The sequence below is a fragment of the Zea mays genome, chromosome 3, assembly GCF_902167145.1.
Source record: "Zea mays cultivar B73 chromosome 3, Zm-B73-REFERENCE-NAM-5.0, whole genome shotgun sequence".
Taxonomy (NCBI): Eukaryota; Viridiplantae; Streptophyta; class Magnoliopsida; order Poales; family Poaceae; genus Zea; species Zea mays.
In genome coordinates, this window is record NC_050098.1 from 77,652,044 (window position 1) to 77,671,629 (window position 19,586).

At 46.4% G+C, this 19,586-nt stretch overlaps 1 protein-coding gene across 1 annotated transcript in view; it reads left to right on the forward strand.

Annotated features, from left to right (window-relative positions):
* Nucleotides 1-863: 863 nt before the first annotated feature.
* LOC100383511 (uncharacterized) overlaps nucleotides 864-19,586 on the forward strand; it is a 29,957-nt gene continuing 11,234 nt past the window's right edge. The window contains exons 1-3 of the mRNA NM_001176159.1: nucleotides 864-2,179; nucleotides 10,404-10,582; nucleotides 11,220-11,443. Coding sequence (NP_001169630.1) covers nucleotides 997-2,179; nucleotides 10,404-10,582; nucleotides 11,220-11,443 — 1,586 coding nt within the window. The 5' untranslated portion in view covers nucleotides 864-996. The remainder of the gene's footprint in view (nucleotides 2,180-10,403; nucleotides 10,583-11,219; nucleotides 11,444-19,586) is intronic.

The window sequence follows — 19,586 nt, forward strand, 5'->3', positions numbered from 1 at the left end:
TTTGGTTGCACATAGAATTAAGATTTAGAATCATACACCCAGCTCTCTAGAATTGGACTATAACTAAAAACTCTCTCTCTCTCACCATAGAACATCATCCCTATGTATTGTATGGAATTGGACCACAATTCCAAACTGTAATTCAATGACATACAAACAATAGAATTAAAATTACATCTCATTTTTAATATCATGATTGGTTTAGTATTAAAACCAATTCAATTCCATAACTTCTAATATCGACATCAAATGAGTATTATTATTATTTTCCTTCATCATCTTTTCCACGTTAGGTCTTGTTCTGTTATTTTTAATCCATATAGATTAGAGAGGATTGATACAGATTAGGAGAACTTTTGACTTACTAGGAATTGAAATCTACTCAATCCTTCTCAATACATATGGATTGATGTAGAACCAGCCTTAGACTGACTCCAACAGAGGCCATGCAAATCGAGCAGCCATTCAAGCCTTTGGCTAGCGTCTCTGGTTTGCCTGTCCAGCCATATAGCACACGCTTTCAACAGCACAGGCAAAAAGACAGCAATAGTATATTCCAACAAATAGAGCATATGGTTGGGTCATGTTCTCAGACACAGAAAAAGGAAATGACTGTCAGCTACAGTAAAGCTATTATGGATTTCCTCTCTCCTTCCATTCTTTTGCCTGGCTCGTTTGGCTGGTCTATTAGAAGGTGTTTTGTACTACTAAAGTAGCTCGTGAGCAGCTTTTTTAGCTTTGCCCTATCTATTTAGCTCCTCTGTTGGAGTCCGTCTTAGACGCCGTCACAGCTAACAGCTGAAGGCCTGAAGCACCCTCACTTTCCCCACTCCGGAGCTGCACGGGCACGCACGCAGTTTATCCAACGCCACTGGGCCTCAACAACAACAATCTCCCAACGCCGCCGCTTCCGCCGCATCAAGCGCTAGAACTAGGAACCCCTCCCAAAGGATCTCAAGAAGACAAGGACACCGTCGAGTCGCCGCCAGTCGCTCGATGGGGTGCGGGCAGTCAAAGATCGATCAAGAGGAGGCGGTGTTTCGATGCCGGGAGCGGAAGCGGCTGATGGCTGACGCCGTGGCCTCGCGGAACGGTTTTGCCGCCGCCCACACTGGCTACACTGTCCGCCTGAAGAGCACCGGCGGCGCGCTATCCGATTTCGCCCAAGGCGAGGCGCCGGACCCTAGCCTGGTGTCCTCCCATACCCACCACGCTCCGGCTGTGGCGACGTCATCTGTCTCGACTCCGCCAGGCCCCTCCGCAGCTTCCGTCAACAGCCCCTCCCCGCCGCCGCCGCCATTCGCCGACTTCTCTCATTCTAGCCTCCAAAGATCCTCATCCACCCCCAACATTCCTATGCCGGAGCCGAGGGCCGCAGCCAAAAACCGCCCTCCTGCCGATGCTTCTATCCGAGAGGAGGATGAGGATGAGGATGAGGAGGAACAGGATGGACATATCAAGATCGATAGCGATGACGACAGTGACGACGACAGTGACGAAGACGACGATCACCATGAGCATGACGATGTTAGTGTGGATGACATGGTGCATGGACAACAATCAAAGCGGATTTTGATGAGTAGTGTGGGATCTTCTCCAGTAACACCACCTCCGCCTCCAAGGTTGAACCACACCCCACCAACGCTTGCCACAGCAACGCCACCGCCCCCGGTGCTGGAGTCACAGATGGCTACCTGGGACTACATCTTTGGCCCAACTCCCACCCCACCACCCACCCTAGAGCAGCCTGCTGCTGATACTTTGTGGATGGAAAGGCGTGATAAGGAGCCAGTGGCTGAGGTGAAGGCACCTGTGGCAAAAACAGTTGTTAGTAAGCCAGCTGCTACTGAGGAAAGGCCACCAGAGACGGCCGTAGAGAAGGATAAAGCAATTGAGGAGATGATGGCTAATCTACCGCCATCAAAACCTATTGTGAGGAAGCCACCCAAAGCACCTGGCCCATCACAAGAAGCAGCACACTACCAGCATGCCTCTTCGATGGGTGCAGTTGAAATTCGGAAGGGGAAGGTAATGGTGGCATCAGGAACTGCCAGCTTGCTACAGATTGTTACACGGCTTGATGATAACTTTCTTAGAGCTTCAGAGAGTGCGCATGATGTGTCAAAAAAACTGGAGGCCACCCGGATGCATTATCACTCCAACCATGCTGACAGCCGAGGCAAGTATTGCTAATTTGCTACCCAATTTGTTTCCTAATGTTTATGTGATGCTGCACACCTATTAAGTCCAAAAAATATAGCATGTTACTGTTAACTTGCTTTTGGATTGATTTCAGATTGTTGCTCTTGTGTGTCAATATATACTTTTGGAAGTACAAAATCTGGACTTCAGAATTCTGATCTTCAGTTTGTAATGTGACAAGCATGAGATATCTTATAGCTTTAGTAATAGCAACACATTTGTTATTTTGTTTTTCTTTCTGTTGAAGACCAAGTCCTCTGGTCCGTTAGTCTTAGCTAGTTTATAGGATCAGATTAGCTCTTGTAACTGACGTCCCTATTCTTGTGCATGAGCACAATCCTCATGTATATGTAACACCCCTTCACTGAATATGAGTTGTACTCTCGGCCATACTTTTTTTTTTCGAAAAACGCAGGAGAACTGCGCCTCATTATATTAAGAAGAAAAAATAAGGTCTAAGTAGACCAGATACAAAATGACCGACTTTCTTACGGAGGTCGAAAAACTAAAAAACCAAAATAGTCCATCTGAGAACAACAACAAACTGCTGAAGAAAAAACGCCCTCCGAGGCTAAACCTCAAGAAGGGGGGCAGACAGATAGGAAAGCCCTTTAGCTCCAGCCATTTCCCACATCCATCTTTCCTCCATAGCCATCCTAATGGCTAAAGTCACATTAGGAATCCAGTTATCAAAGACACATCTGTTGCGGTGGTTCCAAATAATGTAAGCACCCAACGCAACTAGAGAATTCAGCCCCTTTCTAACCAGACCACTGACCGAAGAAGAAGCTTCCTCCCACCAGCTCATGAAGGAGGTCGAAGGAAACTGAGGGGTGAGCCTATGAAGGTTGAAAGTCCTCAGAAGCTGAAACCAGAAAATCCTTGAGAAAACACAGGAAACCAGGAGATGGTCTAAGGTTTCCTTCTCTTGATCACACAGAGGGCATAACGGAGGGTGGTCCAGCCCTCTTCTAGCTAATCTGTCAGCGGTCCAGCACCTGTTGTGCGCCACAAGCCAAAGATAAAATCTGCATTTAGGCGGGGCCCAAGTCCGCCACGCCACACCTTGGAATAGTGTCTGAAAAAGGTAGATCCCATGAATAATCCCTCGTAAGTCACTTTTGCTGAATAGATACCGTCTGGGGCAATACTAAAAACATGTTTATCTTCAATAGTAGGCTGCAGCACTGTCCCAGACATAAGGTTCCAAATCTGAAGGTAATCCACCAAAACTCCCACCGAGAGGCCCCCCTTAATATCTGAGATCCATCTTCTATTTAGCAGAGCCTCTTGCACAGTTCTTCTTTTTGTAATCCTCTTGGGAATACACTGAAAAATCCTTGGAGCAATATCACAAATTCTCTGCCCTGAGATCCATTTATCAGTCTAGAAAAGGGTGTTGGCACCATTGCCAACTTCTGAAACTAGAACAGTGGAGAAGAAGGCCCGGACCTTATACGACACATGAAAAGGGAGCTGCGCCCAAGGACGAGTTGGATCAGTTTTGTGCAACCACAACCATCTCATCCGAAGAGCCCAACACATCTCGGGCAGACTGGAGATGCCCAGGCCACCGAGCCTGAGCGGGCGACAAACTCTTCCCCAGGACACAAGACAATGACCACCCTTGGCCTCTTTGCGACCTCTCCAAAGAAAGCCTTTTCTGATTTTGTCAATGGCATCCCAGCCCAGGAAGGGAAATTGATAGCCATTGCTAAATAGACCATCATACCAGTCAAAACATGCTTAACCTGGATCCTTCTACCTGCTCTTGTCAATAGATCCGCCTTCCAGTTAGTGCTGATTTGGTGACCCAAGATCCCGGGAGGATTGGAGGGGATTGAGGGGGAAATTAGTTTATTTTCCCCTCAATCCCCTCCAATCCTCCCGGGATCCCCTTGTCACCAAATCAACCCTTAGGGAGCTGCCTTGCAATTTTATCCACAAAAGGTTGTACTTGGTCTTTAGTAAGCTTGACTAGGGAGAGAGGAAGACCAAGATACTGGCAGGGAAACACTGACAGCGCACAAGGTAGCAGATTTTGTGTAACCGTAGTATCCTCCACAGAGCATTGGATAGGATAGACATTGGACTTGCTTTCATTATTCTGAAGGCCCGAGGATGCACCAAACAAATGTAAAATCTCCAAAGCTGCAAGGATATCATCCGCCACCGGGTGCAGGAATAAAGCCACATCGTCAGCATACATAGAGACCCGGTGCAATCTCTGAGTTGGTGACAAAGGTTGTAAAAGTCCTGCCTCTTCTGCTCTAGCAAATAACAAACCCAGAATGTCCATGGCAAGAATAAAAAGCATGGGAGACAGAGGGTCTCCTTGCCTAAGACCTCTCCGATGAATAATGCACTTTCCGGGGAAACCGTTAAGAAGCACATGAGTGGAAGAAGAGGAGAGCAGCCCACAAATAATATCCCTCCAAATTTGACCAAAACCGATGTGGTTCATGACATCAATGAGAAAAGGCCAGGAGACCGAATCGAAAGCCTTAGTGATATCCAACTTGAAGAGAAGACTGGCCTTTTTCTGATGATGAAGTAGCCGCGAGGTCTGCTTTACCAACATGAAGTTATCCTGAATAAATCGCCCCTTTATGAAAGCACTTTGATTGGGAGAGACCATCTCATGAAGCCTAGCCACCAAACAATTGGCAAGGATTTTAGTGATCAACTTAGCAACACTATGAGCCAAACTAATAGGCCTAAAATCCTTAACCAGGGTAGCATCCTCCTTTTCAGGGATCAGAGTGATGTAAGCTGAATTGAGTTTGTCAAAGTTGTTGAATTTTCTGCCCCAAACTGCTGACGCCACTTTCATGAAATCATGTTTGATTATGTGCCAACAGACTCTATAGAATCGCCCAGTAAAACCATCAGGTCCAGGTGCCTTATCAGGGGGAGACTTACAATAGTGTCCCATACCTCTTTTTTAGAGAAAGGTGCATCCAACTCCGAGAGATCATGACTGGGAATATCAAGAGCATCTAAATCAATGATTCTATCTCTGCCTGGTATCACATGGCTACTGATCCAACTCTCCTCTCTTCCGCTGCATCTTCTCTCCTCTTTCACGCTTCTGTGCCCCTTCAATTCTAGCCTGACGCCCTCGCTACAGCCAATCACTTGATCAACCTATGCTCCTGTCGCACACGCGCCAATGTCACCCCGCACGAACTGATGTATGGCTCACCTCCGTCCTACGATCACTTGCGCGTCTTTGGGTGTCTGTGCTACCCCAATATCACTGCCCAGACGCCACACAAACTTGCACCACGGTCTATTGCGTGTGTGTTTCTTGGCTATCCAGTTGATCAGAAGGGTTATCGGTGCTACGATCGTTCATCACACCGCGTCATCACATCTCGACACATCTATTTTGATGAAACTGTGTTCCCTTTTGCATAGGATTCTTCGCCACCCATCTGTACTCCATCACCTTCTTCCTCAATGATTCAGAATGTTCTTCCGATCCTTCCGGCACGACGACATCCTCGGGTCCACTCCGACCAGCCTAGTGGTTTTGTTGATCCGGATCGCCCAGCTCATGTTTGTCAACTTGTGAAGTCTATTTATGGCCTTAAACAAGCGCCGCGTGCATGGTTTGGGCGCCTGAGCGCTTATCTTTGGCACCTTGGCTTCACTTCAACTCAGTTGGATGTCTCTCTGTTTGTATATCGTCAAGGTGGAGATACAACTTATATACTTGTTTATGTTGATGACATGTTACTCACTGCCTCAACGGACAGACTGCTGTAGCATATTATTGGCCACTTGCAATCTGAATTCGCAATCAAAGATCTCAGTGATATCCACTTCTTACTGGGCGTTCAGGTCAAACGTGATCATTCAGGCTTCTTCATCACACAAGGACAGTATGCTGAAGATGTCCTCGAGCGAGCCAGAATGGTGAACTGTAAACCGGTTTCTACGTCGGCCGAGGTCAAGCCAAAGGTGTCTGCGTTGGATGGTGAACTCTTGGATGATCCAACATTCTACCGCAGTATAGCAGGTGCGCTCCACGACTCTAGTATCTGACACTAACATGACCTGATGTGGCATATGTTGTGAATCAAGCCTGCCTGTTTATGCACTCCCCTCGTGATGGTCACTGGAGTCTGATTAAGCGCATCCTTTGCTACCTGCGAGGAACACTGAAGAAAGGGATTCATATCTCGGCGCTTGATTCCAGTCAGCTCATCGCATACTCCGATGCTGATTGGGCAGGGTGTCCCGATACCCGTCGCTCAACGTCCGGTTACTGTGCATTCATGGGTGACACATTTCTCTCTTGGTCCTCTAAACGGCAACACACCGTTTCCCGGTCGAGTGCAGAGCCAGAGTATCATGGCGTGGCCAATGCAGCGTCCGAATGTGGTTGGCTTCAGAATCTTCTTCAGGAACTTGATGTTCGCATTGATAAGGCCACAATTGTGTACTGTGACAACGTCTCGGCGGTTTACCTATCTGAAAACCTGGTCCATCATCGAAGAACCAAGCATGTTGAATTAGACATTCACTTCATCTGGGAGAGAGTGGCTGCTGGTGACTTGCGTGTCATACAGGTTCCAACAACTCAGCAATATGCAGACATAATGACGAAGGGGCTTCCAACTTCAACCTTCACAGAATTCAGAACCAGTTTAGGCATTCATGATTTTTCTGCTGCAACTGAGGGCGCGTGTTGAAGACCAAGTCCTCTGGTCCGTTAGTCTTAGCTAGTTTATAGCATCAGATTAGCTCTTGTAACTGACGTCCCTATTCTTGTGCCTGAGCACAGTCCTCAATTGCTCATGTATATGTAACACCCCTTCACTGAATATGATTTGTACTCTCGGCCATACTGTTTCTCTACACTTTCCTCTATGTGATCCACTAGAAACTAAGTTTCTTTTATATTTTGTAGCAGTAGTACCTTAACACACATGCAGGCACAGTAGTGCTATTTGACACCCTATGTGCCAAATAGGTATTTGGTACCACGTCCCTGCCCGCATGCACCGGGCGACAGGCCCCTTCCCAAGAAGCCACCTGCATGCTAGCACGTGAACCAAAAAACATTTTAGTTTGTTTTTTGTTATATCTTCTAATTAAAAGATGTAATCACTGAACCGATTTTATATTTGTGTTCCTGAGATTTTTGTAAACAAAACTAGACCACCCATGATATATATATTTTCAATTTTTTTATTTAATAACAATGACTGACACCTACAAGTACAATGACTGATCCTGATATATATACATGTGCGTGTGCGTTTGTTTGTTTTTAGAATGCTTGGTTATAGCGCAACTTTACTAAGAACACCACTTTTGTTGTAAACCCAAAATCATTACTTTTATTGAAGGTTTGTTACGTGATTCCTGATGCGATTACAAGGTTTAACTGGAGATTTTATGCTGTAACCCAGTTGATGGCTTGGAAAATTGTTTTAGAAGTCTACTGGCTATAAGGTGTTATAGCCACCTCAGTGAATAGATTAGATTGTCCGCTATTGTCGTATTCTTAGACATTGAAGTACTGAGTGCAAACTTTCTTTAGAAAGCTATGCTGGTCATCAAATCAATTGTAATAAATGCTTTAAAATTGTTTCAACACATCCACTTATTTGAAGTGGAAACACTCAGTTTGGCCTAATATTTTGATTCCATATATGTGTTTTGTGGGAGTGTCCTCATGTTTCATTTAGAATACTTTATTCCTTTACTAGCTGAGTGCCTGTCATGGGCATCATAGGGAGCGAGAGGCAACAGCCAGGCTGGGATAAGGCTAGAGAATAAGATTGAGATGAGCTGGGATAAGGCTAGAGAATAAGATTGAGATGAGAGATTTGTGGAGAGTTGGTTAGCATCAGATAAGTCCAAGAAAGTAGGAGTTAGTTGAGAGTTTGTAGGAGAAGTTGGTTAGCCATAGGGCTATTTATAAGCCGCATGGCAGCAGGGAATAAATCAAGCAAGATCATTATCAAACCAATCTCTTTCTTGCAATGACCCTCTCAAGCGCCTAGGGCTGCTACCCTAGAACCAAGCCTGCGGCAGAGGGGTATAACCTCGCCGGAGAAGACAGCTATCCCCATGGACCGAAGGTCCATGACAGTGCCCGTGCGTTGCAACGGGAATATATAATACCAGTATACTATGTTAACTTATATACAAAATGCGTGTTATACTGTTATGTGAAAATGTTTCATAATCAATTTGTGATTCTGGCTATATATAAATTTTGTTATTTTAATCTATCTGTTTCACCACTACATTGCAACCATCAGTATCATGCAGACTTCGATATATGTCACGATTTGCATGGTCTCATCATTGGAGAGCACGTTCCATATATGCCGGAAGAAATTCCCTCGTACATTGTTAGTCATCAGACACGTACCACCATACCCTTTTACTTAAACAAAAAGGACAATGTGTGTGTTTGCGAAGAGAATTAAAGGCAAACCGGCACAAAAGCTCTACCCCAACGGTGGCGAGGATGACAAACTGGTCATTGTTGTCGGTCCTCCTCTGCGTCACCTCTGGCGCCAAGATGACGCCACAGTCCTCAATATGGTAGTCGTCGAACACGCGCGACATACCGAGTACTGATGACTTTTGGCTGTGCTGTAAAACGAAGTGCACCCCGGGCTCATCAGCAAGGTAGTACCCGAGGCCGTTGCACCATCGGATGCGCTACTCCTCTACATACATCATGTTCGAGGACACTCACACAACGTCAACAACGGCCATCGTCCCAACGCACAAGAATTCATGGCCGGTCAGTAGTTACTTACGTGGTAGGTTAGGCTTCAGGTGGACGATGAGCTGGGCGACATTGATGGCGTCGTCGTCGAATGCGGTGCCCAGAACAACCCGAGAGTCGCCGACGTTGGCGACGACCATGAGGTCCCCCTGCTTGACGATGGACAGCGCGGAGAAGCCGCTCTACACCACGTCCAAGCGATGTCTGCGCCGGAGCTTGTCGTACATAGCGGCACATGCGGCCACGTAGGACTGTTTCTAAAGGTCGAACTGGCAGTCACCAAGTTTCTTCTCGTCGTCGATGAGCGACCCCAACGCGAGTCTCCTACTAATGGTGTTTGTTCGGGGTTTTCAAGTAAGAAACATGGATTTATGTTTGGCGTTGGTTTATAAAAATGACTCACAAGTCAGATCCATGGAAAAAATATTACGAACAATAAATGTCACGCATGCAAAAAAAGGAATTTAAGTTGAAAACATTATTCAAATAAAAGAAATTGCATGGAAGGCTCTTCTTTAAATACTACTCACTCCATCCAAAAATATAATTCAAGAATCTCGGTGATACTTATCTACTACTACGCATTGTGCAAGGGTAGCAGATGGGCTTGGGGAGAGATGTAGTAGATGTGTTTCCTGTTATAGATATAGACATAAACACACATGTGGTGTAGTGGTAGCTATTGCTGTCATTTGTTTAAGAGGTCGTGGGTTCGAATCCCCTTGGGGCCATGTATATTTTTTTAATTTTATTTAGACGTCAGTTGTACGTGGGAATGAGAATGGAAATGGGCTTTGCGGGGAGGGGGAATGAGAATGATAGATAATGGTGGCAGAACATGGGAATGGACTGTGCGCGAGGAGGAGGGAATCGGAAAGGCAGAACACGGAATAGGCAGAACAGGGAATGGTGGCAGAACACGGAATGACAGACTACTATTGCAGCCTTAATAAGTAGTAGAGATAGGTGATTTATATACCATACATCCATACATGTATCACGTGATGGCTTCGATAAAAAATTCCTTTTCCTGTTAACGTGTTTGATCCAAGGTTTATGATTTTTTGTATGCCTGTTTCTGGCCTCCCTAAGGGGAAGGCGTTGTATTTTTGGGTCTTCTATAGACCTCTTGTTTCTCTTCTAATATATTTCTAAGGCATAGCTCTCCTACACTTTTCGAGAAAAAATGTCATATTGCCATTTTTCTAATAATTATGCGGCTGCTGCCATAACCTGTACCACTAAGAATCAACTATCCTAATCACAATGTAACATGTTGAAGAAATTTGTATTCCATGCAGCTTTTGTTTTTTCCATTTCTTGTTCTCCAATTTTGATCGAGAATTCGAGATTTACTTTTCTATTTCTGAACTCCCCATTTTACTCCTTTCTGATGTGTGTAGATTTCATGTTTCCTAATGATTTTTCTCAATGTTTTTAGGACATATCGACCACTCTACAAAAATTATGCACGTTATCACATGGAACCGCTCCTTCAAGAACTTACCTGACCATGAGGACCTGAACGATAATTTTGAGATTGATGATAGATTTGAAACTCATGCTGCAGTTCTAGATAGAATGCTTGCTTGGGAGAAAAAACTGTATGACGAAGTGAAGGTATATATTCAATTAATTTGTTCAACATTTTGATTAGTTCTGATGCTATTGCTTTCAAAATTGTTTCTTCCTGTCACCTCTTTGTTTTATATGTAAGAACTGTACGCTGGAACACTTCTGTAATTGTGAGTACATTCATTTCACTCTTATTATTCAAAAAGCATGTTGTCAATGGTGATCTTTTGATACAATTGCTCAGATTAATGGACATCTTTTTATTTACACGCCAACTGTTAGCTTAATCTTAAACTTTGGTAGTGTAAACTAATTGTAAAATATCTGTTGCAGGCTTGCAGCTCATATGTAACTATTTAAGTATTGACTAGCATTGCATGTGGTTTCCTCAAGAAAATCAGCTAGTGTGTTGCATGGTTGCTGACAATTATTATTCAAAGTGCAATTACTTCAAAATTCAAATCCTATGATAAGGGGTATATACCGAGTGAGAAGCCACCTGAAAACTTAAGCATAGTGTAAAAAAACTGCCTAATACATACTTTTGGCCTGTTGTTTCTTTTACTATCAGCTAATATGCAAACGTGTATGCAATGTCTCATTTTCTGTGCTTTTTACAACGTTTTTCCAATTTCTAACGACCTCTTTTTTTCTGATTTACCTCCCCATATGTCAAAATTAGGCTGGGGAGCTTATGAAAACCGATTATCAGAAGAAGGTGTCTCTATTGCAGAAGCAAAAGAAACGGGGTGTTAAACTTGAAACCTTGGAGAAGACAAAAGCTGCTGTTAGCCAATTGCACACAAGGTACATTGTAGACATGCAATCCATGGATTCAACAGTTTCAGAAATAAATCGGCTTCGGGATAGACAGTTATTCCCAAAGTTAATGGACCTTGTTGATGGGTGAGTATTCTTTTGCAACAATTGATTCTCTTATATTTTAATTGTAGCATACCTTGTGTACATTTCATTCAATTGTAATGGATTGTTTGTCTGTTACCTTGTTTATTGTTCCTTTAAATGGATTTCCCATCAGCGCTAGAATATTAGTCTATTAATCGCATGTTGTAATTAATTGAACAACACAGAAAAAAGGGTAAAACAATACAGTTTTTTTGAGAGAATTTTGAAGAATCCTTTGCCAAGGCCAATTAAGACATGGAGGTAGTATGTCAAAGTGTTGCTAGGTGCCTAGGTGTCTCCAGTGCGTAGTTTTAAAGAAAACTTTATATTGCCCATCGCATTCTACTTCAAGAAAACTTTATAGCACTCAAACTGCCAAACACACAATCAATATAGTCTTACTAAACCTCATGGTCCTTCATTATTTATTTAAGAATTGAGGTATGTTTCAAATTTTTAATCAAGCAAATCATTAGAAGTCATGAAAAGAAAATATACCTTCTAAGGGTTCTGGACAAACCATCACCTTTTACTTCCATGTCGACAGAGTCTATCTAACGTAGGTGATATAACTTATTTAGTTATTTTCTATGCAACTTTGTCATCCAATTTTTACATTGACATTACTCTATTTTAATTCCATTTTTTTATTTGTCTCACCATGGAATAAGGAGCAAAAAAAAATCTGTTAGTTTCTCTTCTTTCCATTGCATCCTGAAGGAGGTTTCTACACTGAGGTTTCAATAAAATTGCTTTGGGTGTAAGTTGTTACAAAATATCTACCTAAATCCAGAGAAGAATCATTAGGGAACACCTGTATGTTTGCTTTTTGATAGGCCGTCACGGACTATTAGGGTGTGTTTGGTTGAGGAGTGGAGGAGAATAGAGTGACTTCATTCCAATTTTCTGGACGTTTGGTTTCCAACAAAATAAGAGTGGAGCGGCTCCTGGATCTCCATATGGAAGTTTACTATAAGTAGTTGGAACGCTCCCGCTCCGCAAAAATGACCGGATGCGAGCGCTCCAGTGTTCTTAAGGCGTCGCCTAGGCGATGCCTAGGCGTCCAGGCGCCCGGGCAAAACTGGCCGCCTTGCTCGCCATACCCGCCTAGGCGTCGCCTAGGCGCTAAGGCGGTTGGCTGGTGCACTTGCTCGCCTAGGCGCCGTAAGAACACTGGAGCGCTCTCCCGGATGTGAGCGCTCTCCCTCCTCTCATCCCCTCTACACTTATACGGCTCTCGAACCAAACAAAGAATGGAACGGCTCCAATCTATTCTACTCTTCAACCAAACAAAAAATGGAGTGACTCTGTTCTATTTGCCAAACGCAGAATAGAACGCTTCCATTCTCAAAAACTAGAATGGAACCGCTCTATCCTAGTTGGCTCTCCAACCAAACGCACCCTTAAACCCAGCATGTTGGTAAAATCCATGCTTCAAGTAGCCGCAGTTTGTTGGTGTCAATTTTTTATATGACCGCACGGAGTACTGTTTCAAGGAGTCCATGCTTCGAGTAGCCACAATACTGCTTCGAGGAGTTGAGACTTTTCAGCCCAACTTGCTGTGTTTAATAGCCCAACTTGCTTCACTGCTTCAGCATGGTGAGGAGAGACCGAGAGAGAATTATGGATTTTTCTGTTGGCGTCATTTTTATATAATGGCAGTGGTGTTGGGGGCACCAACTTCGCCATGGGTTGAGTTGATGGCTCCAATAGAGACTTTTTAATAGTGTATAATAACTAGGTGACTGACGAAGAAAACCCCCAAACCCCTGCACCACCCATACACAGCGGCTCCGAAGCCCATGTGAGAACGGCCACGACGCGAAAGGGCCTCTAGCGTAATGGTTAAGGCTTCCGAGTAGCACCTCCAGGTCCTGGGTTCGATCCCCCTCGGGGGCGAATTTCTGGCTTGGTTAAAAAAATCCCCTCGCTGTGCCCCGCCCGCTCCCGGATGAGAGGACAGTGATCAGAATCTTGGGAGGCAGTACTTTGAAGGAGGACATTTGGAAATAAAACTTCCCAGTCCACTGAGCAGAACACCCTATCCAGCTTGACCAGAACTGGATTTACTTGCTGGTTGGACCAAGTATATCGTCTCCCATGCAAGGGAATTTTTTCAGGGCTAGGTCTTCAATTAATCTTTTGAACCTATTCATCATAGCTCTGTTGAAATGATTGGTATTCTTGTCAGAAGTCCTGTAGATAAGATTGAAGTCCCCAGCCAACACCCAAGGCCCTAAGCAAGCAGTTCTGATATCTCTTAATTCCTGCATAAATAGCAGCTTCTCAGCATCCCCTTGCGGCCCATACACACAGGTTAGCCACCATGCAGTCCCATTCTCTTTACAAAACTGAACCGACACACTGTGATTATCAATTCTGCTCTGCCCAGTTGATTTAAGATGGTGTCTCCACGCAACCAAAATGCCCCCACTAACTCCAACAGCAGGGAGGAAAATGTAATCGCTGAAATTAGAACCCAGCATGGAAAGAATGGTTTGGTAAGGGATATTCTGCATTTTTGTCTCCTGTAGACAAACAACATCCATCTTAACAGTTTCAACAAAATCCCTCACAGAGTCTTGTCTTACAGATGAGTTCAAGCCTCTAACATTCCAAACAAGGATTTTTGATGGGTCCATTAAAAAATAACAGCAAGGGAGCAACCAGCGCAAGACCCTACTCAAGGCTCCAAAACAGAAGGAGCACTCCAGCCAAACAAGGCTGCAAGGGCTTCAACATGACACTGAGACAGGGGTTGGGAAAACAGTTTGGCGTATGCATCAATAGCTTCCTGACTGATGTCCTCAGTTTCTGAAATAATGTGCAGGGTTGCCATAGCTTTTTTCATAGATCGTCTTCCTAGGTCCTGCATGATAAATTCAACTCCAACCCCAGCCACTCTACGACTTCTTCGGGGAGCAGCCAGCGATGAGAGTGGAGAAGATGCTTTCTTGTGTACTTTGATGCAAGGATTTGGCAGTAAAGCATCCGGCCTGATAGCAACTCTGTTCAGGAAATACTCAGCGCTTGGACAGCTGATCTGTTTTGCCACATCTGAGCTAACAACCTCCAATTCAGTCAAGTTATTCAGAACCTGCTCAGCATCTCTTCTTCCATCAACAAACGCCTGGACAGCCTCCGTATCCTGGCAAACCTTGTTTCTTGGCATTTTTCTGGTATATACCTTCAGGGAGGTGGAAGTCTGATTCTTCCCAAAGGTCGCAGAGGAGTAAGAAACACTTGGCGGGGCTTCACTGTTCGCTGTAATTTTATGGGGAATTTTATGGGGCGAGCCAGAAACAATTCTCTCCAGCGTCTCCTCAGGCTGGTTATGAGTAGGCGAAGAGAATTTATTCTGGCCCAGCGTCCCTATCACATTGTCATTAAATATGGGAGATAACTGATGAGGCGAGTTCAGGTTGGTCAATTCCAGCGGCCCATCCAAGGGACTGTGATGGGGCGAAGATGGACCAAACGAACCCAGCGGCCCATCAAGGGTTATAGCTTCATCATATGGTTCCTGGTGGGGCGAGTCATGGCACAAACTCTCCAGCGGCCCTGAGACAAAGGTTCCCAGGTGCGGAGAAGTAGTGGCCTGACCCAGCGTCCCTTCCAACTGAATGTCAACTCCCGGTTCACTCCCAGGCACAATTTCCACATGTGCGCGACCCAAAGGAAGTCGTGGGCCCAGTCGCAACTGAACCGGCCGCCGTAGCTCAACAGGGACTGGCCGCCGCCGATGCAGGGGATCTTGATCCTCAGGGTCATCATCATCAGGTTCCCTTCCCGACGGAGTTGGAGGAGGAGGTGGTGGGGTCGCCGATGTCATCTGTAGGGTCTTCGATGGAAGGATATCAATGGAAATCTTATAAGTTAAGAATCTCTTTTCCTGATCATCGATCCAGCCTCCAAGATGTGTAAATCCATTTTCCTGACCAGTTTTTCAGGATCAAAACACCATGCTTTCACTATCAAGGCTGAAAAATCCCTCATTTCCAAGGCATCTGAATGCAATGCTTCAACCCAACATGAGTCCCTGAGCAACTGTTCAGCTGTAGATCTACACCAAGCATGTTGAGGAATGCCTGTTAATCTAACAACAACCAACTCAGCCATTGACGATGAGGACGCATGAGCGAATCTGGACCATCTTTTGAGCAGCAAGCTGAAACGGGGTCCCCTCAGAGGTCTTCCTTCGTTGAGAACCTTTGTTGCCGTGTCTTCATCCGGTAGAAACAGCAGGAAATCTTCAGGGTAGGTCTGATGAATCCTCATGTCCTCCAACTTGACACCAAAACAATGTCTCACTTCCTTCAGCACGTCAGAACCAGAAACCCCAGGACGTGAACCAGTCACAGAGACGAACATAGCACGTCGAAGGGCAATTTCCTCCCTAGCAAGGTCTTCAGAAAAATCCAGAACGCAGGAGGAGGCAGAGGGTGGCCAAGCCACCTCAGATCTGAAACAATCCAGCTGGGGGGGGGAGGGGGAGGTGGGCATGTCTGAGTGGGACCCAAATTCTGCGCAGCTGTATCTTTTCCATGTTTGGACCGTCTTTTTTTCCTCATGGGCCGAGTACACATCTTGTTGTCTGCCACAACAATTGCTTCCGACGTTGCATGGTCCTGTGAAGAAACAAGGCGCTTCCAGACTGAAGCCTTTCTGCGAGACGGTTCCTGAAAATTATCCTCCGGAGAAGGAACCAAGTCCATGTTGGAAAGCCTCTGCCACACCGGAGGTCGCACAGGAGCCCTTGACCACACCAGAGCCTTCTGGGAGGTTTCCTGCCGCACCTGAAGGCGCGTCTTGACGCAGCCCAGACGCTGCCACACCGTCGGCTTCTTCGTTTCAACCGGAGGGGTTGAGCACTTTGCCGCCCGGTGTCCAAAGCAGAAGCAGCGCAGGCACCGAGTAGGCCGCCGACAGGAAGCAACGAGGTGGGAGGTAGAGAGGCAGTTGTAGCACCGACCTCGGAGGTCCACACGGGACCCTTGACGAGGGAGATGGACACCCCGAGACCTCTGCCTACGACCAACTACTTGCCAGCCATCCTCAACCACCGGGAGGGTCGCAGGGGAAGGACAGACAGCGCAGAGACCTGCCGAGGGAGAAGGGGTGGCGGCGCAATCCGAGCTGGAGAGGACAGCCTCTTTAAAGGAACGTGGGGATGAAGAGGAACCTCCAGCCGAGGAGTCGCCGCACCATCTCTGAGCCTTGGACCGCCCTTCCTGGGAGAGAGGCCGCCGTGACAGACTAGGCCCAGACGCCGAGGGGGTGGAAGACGAGGAGGTGGTCGCCGGTGCTGGGGTGGTGACCGGCGAGGGGCTGGTGGAGAGGGGAGTGGGGAGGGGAAACGTCCGGACGGGGTGGGAGACCGAGGAAGGAGACGACCCGCCAGGGCAGGGAGCCGAGGCGTCGCCAGGGCAGGGAGCCGAGGCGTCCATCTCCCGCGGACTTGGATATCTCAATATTATCTAGAGTACTATTGGAGTTATTATCGACTACCTTTCATTGTGGGATTTGATTCACTCAATTCAGTTAAGACAGGATGTTGCACACATGCACATATCTTTCGTCTTGCTGCTAATTGCAAATATACAACAAAGGCAGCATGTGAAAGCTTCTTTATTGGGTCGACGCCTTTTGAACCTTTTCACAGAATATGGAGAACATGGGCACCACCAAAGACAATGTTCTTATGCTGGTTAGCAGGTTTAACCACCGGACTGAAAGTCTCTTCAAAATCAATACAGGACGTTGGGTGAATCCACGAAGAACCCAACGAGCGTTGTAGGCTCAAGAGACCCATTGACATTGAACTTATGCTTGAACACCCATTTGCCAGTGACCACATTAGACCTAGGCGGTCAGGGGATGAGATCCCACATGTTGTGGACAGAAGGGTAGAGAACTCTGCCTTCATTGTAGCTCGCTAATCAGGATCAGCGAGGGCGACACAATAGCTTGTTAGGACAGTGGACAAGACACCTAAAATAGAGCAGGAAACCAAAACCAGACTTGCTGCGTGTACACATGTTGTGCTAATTGTCCACTGGAGTAACAACGGCAACGTCGAGTGGGAGTGGACCGACAGGGCTGGCCACATGCACTGGAATCTGGACTGGGGAGGTACGATTAGTGGAATGGATCGGATCATGAACCCGCCAGCAGTACACCGGCCTAGCGTTTATGCTGAGAGGAGGCAGGCATGCCGGTGCTGCACAGGGCGTAGCAACGACAGCAGCCGCGCATGGCGCGGTGGAGTCCATGGGCGCGGTTCGTGCCTCCAAGCCAAGCAAGTGGGATGACCCATGCGAGGTCAGGGTCGGGCGAGCGTCAATGTCGACCGGAAGCATGCTGGTGCCGGTCGGAGACCCACTGCGTGTGGGGGAATCCTCAGGTGCCGAGGCCGTGTGTGGCGCGACAGGGGTGCTAGAGGCGGCATAGGCCTAGGTGCCAATTGAGATTAGGCGAAAGCATCAGGGGGAGTACTTGCAGGCATAAAAAATGGTGACGGTGGAAGGGGCAATGCTTAATAAAATCCTCCAAGAAATCGAAGTTTGCTTGTGTTGGAGAGGGGGGGGGGATTTTCGAGAACGGGAAAGATGTTTCATGAAAAAATACATGTCGGGAGATGATGATCCTTTTAGTGTGACGATCAAGGAAAAGGTAGCCCTTGTGGTGTGTAGAGTAGCCAAGGAAGGCACACAAGGCAGAACGAGGAGCAAGTTTATTATCGGCGATGGCAGAAAGATTTGGATAGCACTTATAGCTAAACACACGCAAGTGATCATATGACGGCTATTTCCCGAAGAGTGAGAAGTGCAGCGTAGAGAAGTTGAGTGTCTTGGTTGGAAGGATGTTCAACAGATATGTAGCAATGCTTATAGTGGCAACCCAAAACTTAGGAGGACGCTGGCCTAGAACATAATGGAGCGAACGCCATTGTTAATGGTGCGAAGAATGCGCTCAAGTTTACTGTTCTGAGTGGAGGTTTAGGGATAGGACATGCGCAGGCAAATGCCGTTGGCGAGGAAGAAGATGCACGAACTGGAGTTGTCAGACTTTGTGCCATTATCGCACCGAATTCCCTGCACAGTAACACCGAACTGTGTGCACACATAGACGAAAAAAACATACAAGGTAGGAAATGTGTCTGACTTGAGATGTAAATGAAATGCCCATAAATAATGAGAAAAATCATCAAGAATCACAAGATAATATTTATACCCTGAAACACTAGTGGTAGTTGAGGTCCAAAGATCACAGTGTATTAACTCAAACGGGCGCAAAGTGCAAGATGAAGATGCAGGAAAGGGAAGACGAACATGACGACCAAGCTGACAGGCATGGTATAAGTAATTATTAGCTCTCTTGGTACATCTGATAGTAGAGGGGTGCACTAATCTAGAAAGAACTTCGGGACCAGGATGCCCAAGACGTTGGTGCCAAAGCGACGCGGTGCTAGCAAGGAGCACGAATGCTGGGAGCTGCAACGAATAGAGTGGACCAAAACTATTACACTTGACGATCCTGGTCCGAGTGGGAAGATCCTTCACAGGGCAACCAAAGGGATCAAACTCCACAGGATAGTGATTATCGATAGTAAATTGGCGAACGAAAATTGGATTATTAATAAGATTAGGGGAAACCAAAACATTATTTAGAAGTTTATAAGGATGGTGGTGCCAGGGGAGGTGGTAGGAAGGAGATTCCAATTAACGATAATAATGGACGAGAGAGTGACTGGAAGAGGGGGGAATTGAAAGGGTACATGCGTCGGATGCGATGTGATTGGTGGCGACTGTATCAAAGAACTAGTTTTTTTGTGGAGGTTGTTGGAGTGTCGTGGTTTGGAAGTTGGTTGCTAGAGCCTGCTGATCCCAGCCTTGAGACAGAGAGGGATGGATGGATGCAGGGGGAGGGACGCCCCACTGACCAGCCCATTGGCCGGGAGGACCGACAACGTAGGACTACGACGCCTGTCGCGGCTGGTAGGGCACGTGGGGATGTGGAGCTGTTGAAACTTGTGGACCCGACCACATGTAGATGTTGCCGGTTCATGGGTTCTGGTAGGTGTAGATGACGGGAGGGGAGCACCTAGGGGTGTTGGCGCCACCCTTGAAGCACCCTGTGCACC